The sequence below is a fragment of the Hippocampus zosterae genome, chromosome 5, assembly GCF_025434085.1.
Source record: "Hippocampus zosterae strain Florida chromosome 5, ASM2543408v3, whole genome shotgun sequence".
Classification (NCBI taxonomy): Eukaryota; Metazoa; Chordata; class Actinopteri; order Syngnathiformes; family Syngnathidae; genus Hippocampus; species Hippocampus zosterae.
The window spans coordinates 5681364-5698465 of record NC_067455.1 but is presented as its reverse complement, the minus strand read 5'-3'; the positions used below and the strand labels follow the sequence as shown (position 1 = coordinate 5698465).

Here is a 17102-nt window from a genome sequence, read left to right as displayed (position 1 = left end):
TTGGTTAACGCAAGTCATGAATGCGTTGTCATAAAAGGGTTGTTTTATTTCAAACGTAGCCACTGCGGGTCGATGGGAAATGTAGTTCACTTACATTGTGTCGCCTCTAAATTACGTCTTCAAAGTGTGAGATTCCCGCCGGGCGGCGGCTGCCAATTTATTCGACACACTACTTGCTCGTCGTGGGTTTTCGCTCAAGGCAGGCTTCCGGTATCTGAGGTAACGTGTACTTTAATTTACTTTTCTTTCGGTTCTGTGAGTTGCAGCTCAATACACCGCGAGCATGACATCCATCTTTCATCGCTAAGAACGAATTTATAAGGCACTCAAGGATTTTCTCTGATTTCGAACAGCTTCTGGATACTGTGGCAAAGTTGGTTATTGTTTGCTTTGTACATATTTTGAATTCAAACAAGTCATACAATTTGAGAGTGTTTCGTTTGATAAATAATGGATTTGTTGGTTCTACATAATTTCAGCGGTTGATAATTTGTATAGACATAACTCGAAATATAAAGACGAACAGAATTTGATATAAAATATCTATATAAGTACAATGAAAAATCCATCCATTACTACTACGCTGCTGTGTCCTCATAAATTTGTGTGTGCACTCTTCTACTTATAAATGTGTGTACCTGTGTTTGTGACAATGACAGGCATCAGATTGCGCTTTGATTTTTTTAATGTGATTGAAGACAGAATTGATCAGAAAAAAAATCATCATGGTTGTTTCCATATTGTGTTTGGATGGCGAGTGATGACATAACACCGCGGCCGTGACGACATCACGGGGGGTCGTGTAGACGTCATGGTCAGTTGTAGGCGTCTTTGTCACTCTGCGATTGGTCGTGCGGCGCATCTAGCGGGAGTTCAGGGTCGAACGTAGGCTCTGACCCCAGTTGGCCTGTGGACATAAGGAGGTTTGGTTGAGAGGTCGCCTGAGTGTGATGGGTCGCCGTGATTGGACCGACCATTGGCCATGAGCACTTTCGCCAAATGGTTCCAGAAAGAGCAGCTCCTCTCGCGCAGGCCTTGCTTCTGGCTGAGGGCAGGGCTTAGCACCAGAAAGGTGGGCGGGACCCCAGAGGAGAAGACCGGTCGCCAGTGGGGCAGAGAGGCCGCTGGCCATGACGCTGATGGGTTTGGATCGCTGAGGGCAAGAGAAAAATGGCCACATCGTAAGTGTGTGGTCCCGTGTGTCGCCCCCCTTCACTTTGTCTGTTTGTCAGACAGGCAGACAGACGAACTGTCAGCCTGTCACTTTGTCATGTGCTTTGTATTTGGGTTTGTCAGTCGGTCAGTAAAGTAGGCGGACAGACGGATAGATAACAAAAACGTGTCACTTTGTCTGTTGGTCAGTTAGTTAGTTTGGGTGTTTGTGGCGATCTGCGTGTTTGTCGGTTTGCATGTGGTTACCCGCTCCTGACGAAGTTTGCCACGTAGCTCATGACAGCTAGCGAGAGGCGGCGCTCGGCTTTGGTGAAACGCAAGGAGCCGATTGTCTGATGAGGAGCTCCGAACAGTAGCTGCACGTCCAGTGGGAGCGAAAGGTCAGCCCTGCAAACCGGAAACGGACCTGGTCATGACCACAGATGTGAATGGCGGCCATCTTACGTTGCCACTCGCTCAGACCACTTTACTGACTCCATTACTTTCTTCTACACACTTCGGATTGTACGAAGAAGTCTGGAAGAAGCGTTACTTGCACATTTCATCGGGTACGAATACAATTTAAAATTTTATCTACTCAAAGATTTGTCTGCGTCATGCTGTCAAAACCATCAACAAGGACATAAAATGAAAGCAAAGCCATCAAGAAAAGAACTTGTCAGTAACAGTGGCAACGTAAAATGGCTGCCCCCTGGCTTCATATACAGTCAGGAATGGCCGTGGTAAGCACTTGGCACCTGCTAGCGCTCGCCGGCTGGTGGTACAGGAAGACCTTGGCGCCGTTCTTTGCGTAGTGGTTGGCCATTCGCAATGTGGGACAGATGATGAACTGGTCTCTGCAACGCACGCACATAACATGCATTTAGTGTAAAAAAAAAAAATAAAGCAAACAATTTAAATGCTAAGATGTTGCTAGCATCAAGTGAAGTTTGATGATGATGTTAACCATTTGGGATATACTGCATGTTTTTCTCATGCTAACTAATGCAATTAAGTTTTTTTTCTTCTTTTTCAAATGTCCGCAAGTTGTCTTTGGCCATCTAAAAAAAAAAAGAAAGAGCCGCATAAAAAACATATACGTGCGTTCGGACCTTGTGGCGTTGTCAAGTGCGCGTGAAAAGAGGTTGTATCCAGCGGGGGCGGAGCTATGATCCAGCGAATAGAACCAGGTGGCTGCCTCCTTGAGCAGCGAGCTTCCTGAGGCTCCGCCCAGTGAGCGGCTCAGCGCTTCGTAAAATGCTGTTTTACCGCCACCACCGCCGGGGAGCACCGCCGCAAAGTCCTGACAGCACACACAAAACCATGTACTTGTATCAATGTGTGTCCATGCTTCAAAATGTGTGAGTGTGTGTGTGATTCTCCAGCACGCCGTGGCTTCTAACCTTGATACTTTGCATCCGGGCTAGGATTCCATCATGCTGGGATGTTCCGAGGAGCAGGTCAACTCTGCGCAAAGACGCCGGCGCACCTCCATCGTCGGCGGCGGCGTCTCGGTGCCGCGTGGGCGACCATGAGCGGAACGGCCCTCCGGCGGCCAGCATCTGTAAATGCAGGAAGTTTTTATAAGGAACGACAACATGGCCGCCAGCGTGCGACGGGACTCGACGCGAGGCGCTGCGTCAGTTCGCGCACCTTGGTTTGAGCGGCATTGAGCGCCTCCACGGGCGCCGCTCTGAGGCACTCTAACATGCGCTCGTCGTCGTCCACGGCGCAGTCCAACTCGGCGGCCAACTGCAAGGTCAGACGTCTGGCGGCTGACGGCGGTTGGAACGTCAACGGAGAGAACAGCGAGCCGCCCTGCGCGTGACGCATAGATCAACGGTTCACGTCAATGACGTATGCAGGTATAGACGAACACAAACGGGAACAACACTTGGCATCGGCACCATCCATGAGTACCCGATGCCTTAAAATAAGACGATACGATATACCTGGTATCCCACAAACAAAAAACACGCATAAATAACAGGTACAAACACGCAAATCATACATACATGTTAACACACACACACACACACAAATACCACACAAACAATCACACACACAGATACACGCGTGTGTATAAAAGCCAGGACCCACTTTCCCCGCCCCCTATTTTTTGAATCTGCCATCAGCACACACACTTAGGACTGACCATAAGCAGCATGCGGTGGAAAAGGGGCGCGGGGCGCATGAGTAGCTGGCTGATGATGTCAGCGCCGCCACGCTCTGCCCCCACCGTCACTTTGCTCTGGTCCCCGCCCAGCTCGGAAATGTGGGCGTTTACCCAGGCCAGAACCGCCTCCTGGTCTGTCGCACCCCAGTTGCCGCTCGCGACCGATGAACCTGACAAGCCGTGCGTGCACGCGCCGAATGCAACCACATTAGCTCACATGTGTTTTGGTGTGTTATGCATGTGGACATTTTGTGTGTCGTTGTGTGTCTCTATGTGTTGGTGTGTGTGTGCAGACCTGTGCTGAGGAACCCGAGGGCGGCCGTCCTGTATCCGGCCGTCACCACCAGCAGGTTTCCGACCGCGGCGAGGGTGGAGCCGTCCAGGGTGGCTCGGCTTTGATTGGTCGGGGGGTTGATGAAGAAGACCAGCACTGGGACACGCCCCCTCTGACACAGGCACGGAAAGGTCAGAGGATGTCGTGTTACTTCGTTGGTTGAAAAAGTCGTCAGTCACCGTGGCGACGGGCCTGAAGACGTTGAGGTAGAGACAGTCCTCACTGGTGTCCACCCGCCCTGGTTGGACGCAGGCGGACCTGAGGGACGCACACGTATGTCAGCCATTTTGAGGGCGGCCATTTGGCGCGCTCGCACTTACCGCACTTTGCTGGCGTCCCAGGTCCCCGTCCAATCGGACGGCTGTGCGCTTCGATAGCGCAGCGATCCGATCGGCGGACGAGCGTACGGAACGCCGAGGAACTGAAGCACGCGCTTCCTGTCTGAACCCAGCGCCGTTTCCACGACGATGCCTCGGAGGGTGCCGTGACCGGCGATGCCGACGCTTGTCACAGTCGCCGGCGACGAGGGCAACACTGATCATGAGGTTAACGCACATGTTATTAACACGCAAATATTTTTTTTACACATAAACAGGTGATTTAACGTACGCACAAATATCTGGGAAGAACAAACACACGAACATGTAAAAACACACACACATACACATGCGCCATGTATGAATAAGAGCCGCTATTGGTTGACCTTTCCTCAGGTACACTTGGGGGGCGGGCTCTCGGACCACCAGCCGGCAGGAGGGAGCGGGTCTTTTGGAGGTGGAGGCGGAGCTTAGGCCACAAACGGCGGTGTCGGGGTAAAGGACGCAGCGTGTGGCCGAATCCTGCTCGGCCAATGACACGGCAGCGCAGGACTCCGCCTCCTGGCAGGCTGAAACGGTAAGTTGGCACATGTGAAAGTTGCATGAAATCTTTCAGCACAGACGCTTCGGCACTGCTGGCATATGAGCCCCCCCCGGCCCCCCCTGTCGCTTCCCCCCCCCCCCCCCCCCCCCCATGACTTGGGTTGCCTTTCATATCACTCCCCAGCCAATTTCAAATTCCCCAAGTAGTCATTAGGGAGTGAGCATCGGTTACCATGGAGACACCAGTCTCTGGTCCGGGACGGATCGCCGGCGATGTCGCGGCTGATGTGGATGACATCATAAGAATGCGACGACGCGTCCAGCAGAAGCGAGGAGTCGGGCAGGAGACTCCACTCGTCCATAGACACTGATTCATCGCAACACGTTAACGATACAACTCATCGAGGGTCGGCCAACCTGGGGCATATCTTACCATTGTTTTTCAAAGTTGGCAGGCTGAAGGCGGGGCACAAGGCTGGAGACAAAGTCCACTGATTGACTGAAAACACACACACACACACACACAGTGTTTACACACACTGTTTGTGTATGAGGTGTCCGTGTGAGGTTTTGTGAGGGCGTTACCAGGTTTTTGGTACCAGCCAAACGGTTGCGGCGACGTGCCGACTCCACTTGCTTGACAATCTCCAATGGCCCAAGAGCTCTGATGGTCTTCGCCGCACGTTTGAATCCCGAGACTGATCAAAGTCACGCACGCGACACCCGTGGTCCCTGCACACACACACACACACACACACACAGGCAGTTACATTTGGTAGATTTGCGTGATGTGCATTGCGTGTATGTTACATCGGTGTCCTGTTGCAGGTCTGTCGCGTGCTAGCCGTGTGTTGTGTTTGATGCATGCTTGTTCGGAAGACGTTGTGTGTTACGTTGCTGTTTTGTGTTGCGTGCGTCTGCTTCACACTTGTTGTGTTGTTCATGTTCATGTGTCATGAGTTACAGGTTGTCTCATTGTTTTTTTTTTTTTGTGTGTGTGTGTTACATGTGATAATTGTGGAACACTTTGCCACATGTTGCGTGTGTTATGTGTGCGTTATGGTTTTTTTTTGCAATGTGTTTGTTGCAGGGCGGCCCGGTAGTCCAGTGGTTAGCACGTTGGCTTCACAGTGCAGAGGTACCGGGTTCGATTCCAGCTCCGGCCTCCCTGTGTGGAGTTTGCATGTTCTCCCCGGGCCTGCGTGGGTTTTCTCCGGGTGCTCTGGTTTCCTCCCACATTCCAAAAACATGCGTGGCAGGCTGATTGAACACTCTAAATTGTCCCTAGGTGTGAGTGTGAGCGTGGATGGTTGTTCGTCTATGTGTGCCCTGCGATTGGCTGGCAACCGATTCAGGGTGTCCCCCGCCTACTGCCCGGAGACAGCTGGGATCGGCTCCAGCACCCCCCGCGACCCTAGTGAGGATCAAGCGGTACGGAAGATGAATGAATGAATGAATGTTTGTTGCATGTTTGTGTTGGTTACATGTGTGTGATACCAAATATGGTGCAAATGATCGCTACCATCTTTGGAGTCTGTGATGAAACCAAAACCGCGGCAACAAGCATCCTCATCACAGCGCCGCTCACAATCCATGAACCTATAAAGATACATGTGCGTCACATATAAAATGTGTGTGTGTGTGTCTGTGTGTGTGTGTGTTACCCTTCAGGCAGCGGTGTGTTTGCGTTCACGTTAACTCGATTGCGCACTGAGTAAGTCACCATCTTCTTGAAGGTAACTCGCTCATAGAAGCTCTTCACCGGACCCCCCAGATCCACTACACGTACACACATGCACACACGCACAAAACAAAAAAAAAACTGTGTTGTGGTGAGACGTCATCATCCATGAAATACAACAGGCATACCCTTCTTGCTAAAGGCATTTTTTGGCTTCCTGTCCAGCAGGGGGCGACAGGGGCGTCTGAGTGGCGTGTCGTAGGCACCGCACACGCGACTGTCAGGAAACAGGAAGCAGCTGAAGAAATCCGCCGAGTCTGCGTCGTTCAGCTCGGCCACCGAGCAGCCAGGCTCGCTCTCACAGCCTAACACCAAAACACAAGGTTTGTGCGTGTGTGTGTGCGTGCACGCGCGCGTGTGTGTGAGCACGCACGGGTGAGACACTGTTGCAAAGCATTCTGGGAAGTGAAGGTCTTCTTGTTGAGCAGGAAGGACAGCACAGGAAGGGACCTCCGAGTGTCCACCAGCACGTCCTCTTCGGACAGTGATGTGAACTTGTTCCGCACCGACCCTGCACACGCGTGCACAGTTGTCATCCACAAAGACGCACTCGCAAATACGCACACGCACTGAAAGTACTTGAAATGTACAAACCATCAAGAGGCTGAGTCAAGTCAACGCTGACTGCGCAGGAAGCATCATCTGATTGGCCTGTAGAAGGAGAGGAAAGGTTATGTCACAACACTTTAGTGTTGGGTTGTGTAAGGACAACGTGGCGCTCTACCAGTCGTCAGGTAGATGGCTTGGAAGTCTACGATGGATGACTGGTACTCCTTGCCCGCGTTGGAAGCAGGAAGTGCTGACTCAGCTGGTGGCCATATGTCATATTTGTTTGTGTACTTGGATACATATACACACACACACACACACATTCAGTCTGCAGTCGCCGAGTCTTTCTTGTTCTTACTGATGATAAATTTCTGTCCTCCAAAGTCAAACAGGAAGCTGCGCTGCCGCTTGTTGTAGGTGAGCCCCGCCCCACAAATGCGATTGGCGGCGCCTCGTCCAATCACGTCCCAGTCCTGCCTGTCGCACATCAAGATGGACGGTGCCCTCATCCACCCGCAGAGCAGAGAACCTGAGGTGGGCGGGGCAAGAAGCTCAAGATGGACAACTCGCTCCGCAAGTCACGTTGCCGTGGTAACGTACTGCCGCTGGACAACACATCGGCGCGCAAAGACCACACTACGCAAGCACGGCAACACGGGTACACACAAATACACGACAACAACCACACCACAGTACGCGTCGTCTCACGCTCGAGACGCACACTTGATGCCGTACCACCGTTTAGGCTGTTGCGGTTGAGGATGAAGCCGTGGCAACAGTCGTCGCGGCGACAGCTCAGCTCACAGAAACGATGAGCGTCGGCCAGCGAGGCGTTGGCGAATACAGACGTGCGAAACACGCCAGACTCCGCCTTCAACATCGATGACCTCCCAAAGCCAGAAGTAGACTCCGCCCCTAAAACACAGCTGACCGCCTTAACACGCGGATGCTCGTACGCGTGCTACCTGGTTGCTACGGTTGCTTACCAATCTTCCTGAGGACCAGCACATCAGAGGCCCCGCCCCTAACCCTCACGAAGCACCTCAACCAATCAAAGAGCTCGGCCTCACTGTTACCCAGAAACCCTTTCACCTGCACCCGCACACGTACACCATCAGTGTTTAGTGTGTACGGGTGTGTGCACGCGTGCCCGCGTGTGTACCTGGTCAGAAGTGTTGCAGTGCGTGTTCAGAGTGTGTGTGCTATACACTTCGCACTGGCCGTCGGACAGCGCCGCATGGTGGCAGGATGTGTCCACTGCACACGCTGGGGGGACAAACGACCACACACGTGACTGCACCACACACACTCAACTCATGTGTGTGTGTTTTACCTTTAACACATGTTCTGAGGTCAGAGGTCATGCGCCGAAGAACTTCTGTGTCTTTAGCTCCAAAGATGACCTCTGACCTGGGGACTGCCTGAAACCTGCTGAGGACTACACATGCAAAAACACACACATTCACATACGGTACATGCACATACATTAAAAAAAACGTAAATCTTGTTTCTGATTGGTTGACTTTTCTTTGTCACCTGAGCAGTCGTCATCGGTCAGGGGCAAATTACTCTTGGTCCAGTCAAGCTCCGCCCCCTCGCTGTTAAAGCAGCTCCACCTGCCGGACAGGAAGTCAGACTGAGCCGGCAGGAAGTCACCCCCTTCAGAGCAGCGAAGGCCACGCCTCTGACAGTCTGTCACGCCTACACACACGCACACACATTAGAGTCCGCAAATAATGGTTGACAGTCGTGCCGATGATTCGTAGCTCACATTGATTGATTGAGAAGGCTCCAGGAGATGAGGAGGAGCCTCTCGGACACCGGTTGCATAAATCCGACCCCTCGGTGTCTTGATAGGTTCCCTCGGGACACAGAAGACACGCCCCCTCAACAGAGTAGCTGCCCGCCGGGCAAATGACTGCGCACAAAGATGACGTCACCGGGTTGTGGTGTGGCGGTTTTAGTTCAGTCAACTGTGAAATCCACGCTACGTGATGATGTCATCAATGGACTCACTGCAGCCTTCGCCATCATCACTTAGTCGGTAACCGTGGGCACAGCCCACTCGTGGCGTCGTCGTGGAAACCAGCTGTGGTCGTGAGGTGACGTTGATGTGCTGAGTAACCAGACGCTCAAAACTCTCCAGAAGACGTGAGACGTTCAGGAACGTTGCTAGTGCGCCGGAAAATATCACATGACGTCACAGGAAAAATGACGTGTCGCTCTCATCACCCATGTTGACTCACCGATGTCACGAAGCGCAGGCAGTTCAGAGGTCGGGAGGTCAGACATGACGGTGGTCCAACTGACCGTAACGCTCCATAACGTGTTGCCATTGCAACGCACACGCAATGAAGAGGCGTCACACAGAGACACGCTGCGCCCCGACATGGGGAGCTGCACATGTGCACAAACAAAAGGCAATATTATTCGCTGTGTTGCTGTCATATTTGCTTGTGTGTGTGTGTGTGTGAGATTTGACCTGAGCTGAGCAGAGCCCCCTGCTGGTCATGTCACGTAACAGCTCTGAGTGCATCGCTTGTGGGTTTCGACAGGGCGCTGTAAGTGACCAAATATGAGATGTCCACACGCGCTGAGGAGGTACACTCACTACACACACACACACACACACATACACACCATAAGTACTACACACACAAGGAAAGCTTTGAAAAATTTGTTCAGTTTCAAAAGTACTCTGGCAGGCTCCAGGCAGGGGTCGCAGGTCTCCATCCCACCGGCGACCGATCGTGTCGCAGGTGAAGCTGCGGACGGGAAGCGAGTTGTGGTAACCGCGGTGACACACCAGATCGCAGCTTTGGCGGCCATCTTGTGCAGGGCGGCACACGAGGGCGCCGTGGGCGACGGCGGCTGCGGGGCAAGCGTCAGGACCTGGAGGACACAAGGTCACAAGGTGCACTTCTTGTCATGTGTAGTTGGTGATGCTAAGCTGGAACTAGATTTCATTGAGTAAAATATTAACCGCGCGCTAGCATGTTTGCTGATGACTTCCTGTCATGTCCACAAAGTGGCTCTGGACTCAAACCGTGCTGTATATATACGATTCAACACAAAGCTAAATAGGTGCGAGCTTATTAGCTCACTTCCTGAGATGTGGCTACATCGCGCTTTGGTCCAATGTCAACTTATCTAGCACAATGCTAATTATGTAAACAACACTGGCAATGTAATCTTGGCTTCGACTCCGTGACCACTTACGGTCACAAGACGGCATGCGTCCCGTCACTCTGAGTTCCCGGGTTTCCACCACTTCCTGTCCATCCTCAGATACACACCAACAGGAAGTGACATCGCACTGAAGAGGGATAAAGGAGCCGTCGGGATGACATTGGAGACCCTGAAGCTCACACCAGCTGGGACCTAAATGCAACACAGAAGCATGATAGTGAGTGTGTGTGTGTATGTGTGTGTGTGTTTGCGCGTGCGCGTGCGCGTGCATACACGTGAGCTGGCCATCAGGGCCCGTGGAAGCATCCTGCAGCCTCTCCCCGCTCACAGGGTGGACACACCAGCCTGCGGCGCCCTCTGTCTGGAGCACGGAGAAGCGACCATCCTGTTCGCAGTCACAAAAACACTTCCTGTCACATGCTCGGCTCAGGTGTGTGTCTGAATGTGTGTATGCATGTTTAACCCTCGTAGTCCACCGCTTGCGATAAATGTAAAATTATGTCTTTGAATCAAAGGCAAAGGCATTCGGAAAAACACGAGAGAGCTGAAACGTATGGGGGGGTTCTAAGATGGCCTAAATTTCATGACGTCTCCGGCTGATAATTCTCAGGCATTGCAGCAATAATAAAAAAGGTTTTGATTCCGTAATCTTCACAATTTACATATTTTGCACCATAGAGACCCATTATAATTCATATTTTTGAATGCATCGTAAACCTAATGTGTAAACATGCATTTCACGCGATTTTTACGTCAATCGCTTTGTTTTCGCTTGGACAGGCGTACGCATGCCACATTGGTGGGTTGAGGTCATTCCAGTTGTGCAACCTTTAGGTGGCGCCAGAGGATTGCAAATGAGTTTGCCTTTTTGCAGGAGGCTTCAAAACAATGCATTTTACATGAACACGTTCGGTCGGGATTGGATTGTTAGTAGGGCTTGGGTGGGACCTCCAGACACAATTTTTTTTCCCTTTTAATAAAAACTATATATGTATGGATAGCACAGATGCCTCTGAACATTTTGAGTGTTTGAAAAAAAAAAAAGAATGTTTGTATAACACAAAATACATCATTACAAAAATTGTAAAATGCGTAACTTAGGGGTTTTTTTTTTCATTTGAAGGACCCACGGGTTAAGTGTGTGTGCTTACCTTTTCACACTGGGGGCTGTACCCCGAGTCATTAGCCGTGACGTCAGAGGCTTTCGTCCAACCAGAGAGCAGCGTGTGACTCTGAGCTCTCTGACACCGTGTGAGACCTTCACCACACACACATACACCACAACAAAGATTTTTTTCCCGCTACTTTTGTGTGCGCGTGCGTCTTTGTCTGCAATTGTGTGTGAGCTCACATTTGACCAGAGGGAGTGATCGATCGCTCAAAGAATCCGGAACATACTCGCCATCTTCATCAACACACCAACACTGACCTGAACACACAAACTCGTATGTATATGTGGGTGTGTGTGGCCGACAGAGAAAGAAGAGAGAGAGAAGGACCTGTGCTATGGTAACACTGCATGGGCCGCCATTCCCAATCGTTGTCACACTGCGGACTGAACGGCTGATAGGCAAGAGGTCCTGCAGGCTGCAACGTCTGCACGGCTGGAAAAACAACGAGGATCAGTACATTTACCGTCGAGTTTACAATCCAGTTCACACGTGCAGTAAAGTCACCGAGTACTTGTGGTATTAATTGTGTAATATTTAGTGCAGTGGTTGATGGCCTTGTAGGTGGACGGGACTCACTGGAGGAGGCGGCCAATCGCAACGCAGCTTTGGAGCGACTCAGAAGCCAATCGGACACCTGCAGCGCCTCCTGCGATTGGGTCACCTGCAGCTCTTCCGGGATAAAACCCAGACTCTGTGCCACTTGGAATGCGTATCCGGCGGGGATTTGGGAGGAGTTGGAGAGAAGCACCGCTTTGCTCACTTCCTGTCTGAAGGTCGCCACTTCCTGTAATGCTCGCGCGCACTCGCCTGTGCCATTTTTTGCGGGACAGGAAGTCAACAATACTTTCCAAATAATCAGAACAATCATCTACGATTTGGTTTTCTGACCAGAAGAGGGGCGAGAATTCTGAGGGCTCATGTCTGCACCTAAAAGACAAGAAGAAGCAGAGGAAGGGGTGAAGGAGAGGACAAAAACAAGGACGGTGTAAGGGAAGAAGAACAAATTGAAGCTGGCTAAATGTGATTCGTGACGTTACAGGCCAAGTGGCTGTCCAATGAGGGTGCAGTCGTCGGTGTCCCCAGTTGGTCCACACAGAAGCACCCGGAGGGCCCGCACTGCAGAGACGCGAAGCTTCCGTCCCGCAAACACGCCGGAATGTGGACGTTGGCCCCTGCTGCCATCTTGTCCCTCACACGCAGAGCCGCCGCTCTCTCGATCTCGCAGCGAGACAGACATCGAGGCCGGACACCACGCACCCGCGTCCCGGCGACCTCTTGGCCTCGCGGGTTCACGCACCAGCACTCTCCTCCCTGACACTGAACCTCTCGGAAGGACCCGTCTGACATGCAGCTTGGAACGAAGACGGACCCCTCGTCGTTTCGGTTCTCGGTGGCGGCGCAGGAATGGAGGACGGGCGTCAGCACCTGGAAGAACACGGCAATCGCGTAAAGATATGGCACAGGAAGGTGAGCATCCAGAATACTCAGCACATTGGTATCACATTTTAGCATTAGCATTCTCATGACTTGAGTTTAACCGTTGGATTTTCATTCCCATTTCATTGACTGCAGCTCACGATAAATACTGTCATTCGCTACACACTGACTGTCTACACTATTGGCACACCACAAGGATCCTTCCTCGGCACCCTCCACTTCAACATACAGCCTCCTATATTTTAGTGTTTTGTTGCGCTTGGGCTTCATGCGCACACCTGACGCAAGGAGGCGGATTCCGACACGCTCAATAAGGTGAGTCGGACACCAGCCAAGAAGTCTTGGTCCTCCAGGGCGCGGCTGACGGCAAGGACCAGCTTCTGATGTCGCTGTTGGAGCGCGTCAGCATTCAGACCGCCTCGCGTTCCCACCGCGCCACTGAGGTTGAAGCTGGCTGCGTTCTTCAGGAACTTTCCACCAAACAGGAACTCCTGCAGATGACGAGGAGAGGAGCCGGCCAGAGCCTCCAAAGCCCCGCCCACTGAGGGGAAGAGCCCGTGCATGACGTCCACCATGACTGACAGGAAGGACAGAGGATCCGCCTCCACTGGAAGGAGAGCCTCTAAAGGTCGTAAGAGGGCTTGACAGGAAGCCGAGTGTCCCGCTGAGGAGGTGGCGGGAAGATGAGCTTTGAGAGGACCCGAGAACAGGCGAGACAGTGACGTGCGACGAAGCGAGACGCAGTCCTCAGACGCGGCATCTCCTTTTGTAGACGACAAGAAGAAAAACAGAAGAGCCAACAACAACAGATATTTTTTATGGAAGTTACACCTACAGACAAACTGAAAGATCACTTAAAACTTAAGATCCTGGTTCAGTTCACATTTAGCGACTCACCACAAACCAGGAAGTCTCCCTGCTGAAGAGTCCCAGGAAGTTCCGCCCCCGTGGGGTCCACGCACCAACACTGCCCCCCCTGCTGGCACTGCTTGGAAGCGAAAGCCCCGTTTTCCTGGCAGGACGGCACAAAAACATCGGATGTCGCCGTAGCCGACCTCCGTTCCTCCTCGCACGCCGAAGGACCTGCGGGGATCAACGCATTGCTCGGAAAGGCTGCCGCACTCTGAACGACCGAATTCGGAGATTGCGAGAATGTGATTTCAGAGAAATCAGCGATTTTATCAACTCGCCGTCTCTGTCCAACTTGAACTTACATCGGAATTGTCCGCTGACAGCAAGACGAAGACCCAGCATCCTTCTGTGAAGAACCTTGAAAACGGTCGACTCGGCGAACGAACGAGCGACACCGATGCCAGAGAAGGCGGAGTCGTACACGTCGGACAACAGGAGCTCCACGCCTGCACCAGAACATCAGCAAACTTCACCATCTTCTTCATCATCGTCAAAGGGGCGGGGTTACCTGTGTCGGATATCTCACGGCCCCTGCTGTCGGAGCAGAAGCAGTAGGCAGAAACCAGCGGGAAGGCCTCCCGGAAAGATTTGAATGTGGAAAAGGCTTCTGGGAATCTATTCCGAATCGGACAAATGGCAACCAGCGAGAAAAACGAGACAAAGTCGTAAAAAGACAAAAGTCACACAAGATGCCATTTGCCTGTTCATCGTTAGCATAAGATGACGTGCGTAAGCTTAGCGTGTGCGTTACATGCTAAAGGCGTGCAGCAGGTCCATCTCTCGCCTGTCAGTCATGTTGACGAGTTGACACTGAACGGGAAGGAAATCGCCGTCCTTGGAGCACTGCGGCGGCGAAGACCAAGACGATGACGACGAGACGGCACTGTGGAGGCGACGACGAGAGAGCGCCGAGCAGCTGCCGGGGCCTGCGGAACGTTTGGATTCAAAAGTGTAAGCGTCTCCATGTCCGTAGCAATGCTTGTGTGTTTGCGCGCGTACAGTTTTGCGGTGTCCCTGTCTGTCTGGTCCCGTATAGCTCCATGCCGTCCTGGTCCACACACCAACACTGCCCCCTGCTGGAGTCACACTGCAGCGGAAGGAAGTGACCCGAGGGCGAGCATCGCAAGGACGACTGAAGATGGCACGAAGACGCACCTGATGGCAATGGGGACAAATGCGTACTTTTCAGCCTGTGTCGCCTTTGGCTAGCTAGTCAGTCATGTGACCATCAGTCTTACACTGTGGAATGGATCCGTTGGTTCGGGTCCCGGGCACTTGTTGTCCTTCAGCGTCAACGCACCAACACTCTTGGCCCCGCCCACTGCACTGCACGGGCCTACGCGAAGACGCACGCACGCACTTGCGAGTAATGACGTGATGAAGGGGAAGGTAAGGAGTTCAAGATTTTATCCGTCATGATTTCAAGATGATTTAATGGTGCAATGCAGTTCATTGTGCTGCTCCTTCTGGTGTGCTTTCCTTCACCACAGGGAGGCAGTATAATACCGTCATGAAGGAGGATAGACTTCCACCTCTTCTACTATGTAAGTTGCTGTTTGTCATTTTTTTTTAGAGGATAAAAGAAAAAAATATGCCTGTGAGCATTGTTATATTCTCAGTTTACATGTGTTGCTCCAGGCCTTGTGTTCAAATCCCTTTGCTGAAAGAGTTGTAAAACTGCCACTATCGAGGCTAATATTAGCATGCCAATTTACCGAACCCTGTTAGCATTAAGCTAGCAGGCTGTTCTGAAAGGAACGTTTTGTTTTAGAATGTACATGTAATACCCTTTTTTTAAAAAGGTTATTACACGAGTATGCTTCAGTTAGGAGCTGCAAGAAGCGGCGTAAAGGATCTTTTTATCTTTTGAAGACTTGTTCAATATTTGCCAAACTGCTGCTTGTTGTCAGGTGAATTCCGTTGCCACCACACTGCGCTCGTATCTCAAGATTGCGCTCGTCAGTTGAGGCAGAAATTGTTTGGCATCCGGCAGGAACTCGGGTGTCCGTACACGAGCAGCGGGGCCGGCCCGCCAAAGAAATACCTGAAGCGTCCGTTTTGAGTGCATTGGGGCCTGGGGCCGGGTTGGCGAGCTGCGGCCCTTGCGGCCTCGCATGGCGTCACCGTCGAGTCCAGCTGATACTCTACACCGCATCAACAACAACACTGTCACGAAAAGGCCTCGTCACCACGGCGATATTTCAACATCTGGAATGAGCCTTCAAAGACCAAATGGGTGCATGTGGTTGTAAACAAGGAGCCTCACCCGAAGGCCCGGCGCAGAGTGCCGGCGATTGGCATACGAGCAGCGCCAAGACGACGGTCAGCAATCTCCCCATCGCGGTCGTCTCTCCGCCAGTGACGGCAACGACGGCCCCGGCCGCTACTTTTAAGGCGTCGGGAGTGCTGAGTCAGCGTCCTTGTACGTCTGTCCCGGCGGCACCGAGAGTCGCCGCTCGGGCCGCGTGACGTCTCACCATTGGACAAGAGGTTCGGAGGACCAACTTGAGATTGGATGAGGACTTTTGAAGAGGACGATGAAGAGTTCCAGAGGCGAGCATGCGGAACCTGTTTGTTTTAGGGCACTCGGGTCGAACTGGCGACCACACGTGAATTTGTGTTTGGGGAGCCAAGCGCTCGTTTAGTGTGACTCGTGGATGGATAGGCAAGCTTTCATTTAGTGCTTCATAAGTCAACAGAAGGATTTTTCAATTCAATGCGGCATCCTTGTGCCTGAAGTTAGCTGTTCTAATTTTTCCAGGTACAGTGAAACCCCGCTATGCGACCACCTCATTTAAACGACCACCTTAAAAATACGACCGGTTTTGTACGGTCCCAAATAGAACGCCTATGTATTGTATTGTATTGAAACCCTAGAAATGAGACCACCCCGGAATTCAGAATTGCGACCGCGATATCCGGTCCGAGGAAGCTATCGCCTCATAATTGCGACCAGGTGTGAAAATGGCAGCAAGCAAGAAGAGAATTGATTTGACCCTACAACAGAAAATGGAAGTTATTCGAGCCAGTGAGCAGCCAGGATCGAGCCAGCGAACATTGGCTGAGCGGTTTGGAGTTGCAAACGCTAGCTCTTCTAGAAAACGCCTGTGCTACCGAAGTGACTACGACGACGTGGACGAGCTAACTTGGCGATGGTTTCAGAAAGCGCGCAGCCAGAATATCCCTATCAGCGGACAGATGATCCAGGAACAGGCACGAGAATACGCGAAGGAGCTTAAAAAGGACGAAGTCTTTAAAGCGTCCAACGGTTGGCTGGATCGTTTCAAAACAAGGCACAACATTGGAGGCGCTAAGCTGTCAGGAGAGCGAGCCAGCGGTGATATGTAGTTTTTTTTTCTCTTGCCTTATACATACATAGACTATTCAAATGCTTAAATTTCTTTTGTGTACAATACAGTTGCATGTACAATCCATCATTTATTACTCATTGTGTGTACATGACGCTACAGTATATTGTTCCATGTGAGCCACATTACTTCTGCATTATCATTACTGCATGCCACTTCAGAAATCAGACCACCCCAAAAATAAGACCACCTTGAGCAGTAACATAGGTGGT

The 17102-nt window shown here is 51.8% G+C and overlaps 1 protein-coding gene and 2 long non-coding RNA genes across 8 annotated transcripts; 2 read left to right on the top strand and 1 right to left on the bottom strand.

The window, feature by feature from the left end:
- Positions 1-667: 667 nt before the first annotated feature.
- Positions 668-16280, bottom strand: tg (thyroglobulin). The gene is made up of 49 exons (XM_052066741.1): positions 15789-16280; positions 15567-15666; positions 14761-14858; positions 14522-14677; positions 14274-14448; positions 14031-14137; positions 13825-13968; positions 13508-13693; positions 12889-13373; positions 12211-12598; positions 12062-12100; positions 11750-11980; positions 11501-11605; positions 11353-11430; positions 11153-11259; positions 10275-10386; positions 10032-10193; positions 9510-9704; positions 9295-9422; positions 9059-9209; positions 8829-8984; positions 8584-8730; positions 8349-8513; positions 8146-8250; positions 7975-8078; positions 7799-7904; positions 7548-7727; positions 7171-7341; positions 6988-7071; positions 6858-6914; positions 6637-6774; positions 6392-6568; positions 6187-6301; positions 6045-6121; positions 5108-5254; positions 4956-5021; positions 4755-4889; positions 4366-4548; positions 3983-4196; positions 3842-3920; positions 3624-3774; positions 3308-3498; positions 2806-2970; positions 2556-2714; positions 2265-2455; positions 1911-2009; positions 1420-1560; positions 975-1153; positions 668-907 (listed from the first exon to the last, which is right to left on the bottom strand). The coding sequence occupies exons 1-49, from the start codon at positions 15859-15861 to the stop codon at positions 816-818; spliced, it is 7194 nt and encodes a 2397-aa protein (XP_051922701.1). The 5' UTR covers positions 15862-16280; the 3' UTR covers positions 668-815.
- Positions 2868-3780, top strand: LOC127601468 (uncharacterized). The gene is made up of 3 exons (XR_007962569.1): positions 2868-3017; positions 3419-3547; positions 3634-3780. It is a non-coding gene; the product is annotated as an uncharacterized LOC127601468 (long non-coding RNA).
- Positions 4059-15576, top strand: LOC127601467 (uncharacterized). Of its 6 annotated transcripts, none has more exons than XR_007962568.1 (8): positions 4059-4207; positions 4376-4556; positions 6432-6586; positions 7197-9413; positions 9518-9718; positions 10101-10228; positions 10282-10431; positions 14559-15576. It is a non-coding gene; the product is annotated as an uncharacterized LOC127601467 (long non-coding RNA). The 6 variants fall into 6 exon arrangements; XR_007962565.1 differs by having other exon boundaries at positions 9507-9718; XR_007962564.1 differs by having other exon boundaries at positions 9498-9718.
- Positions 16281-17102: the final 822 nt, after the last annotated feature.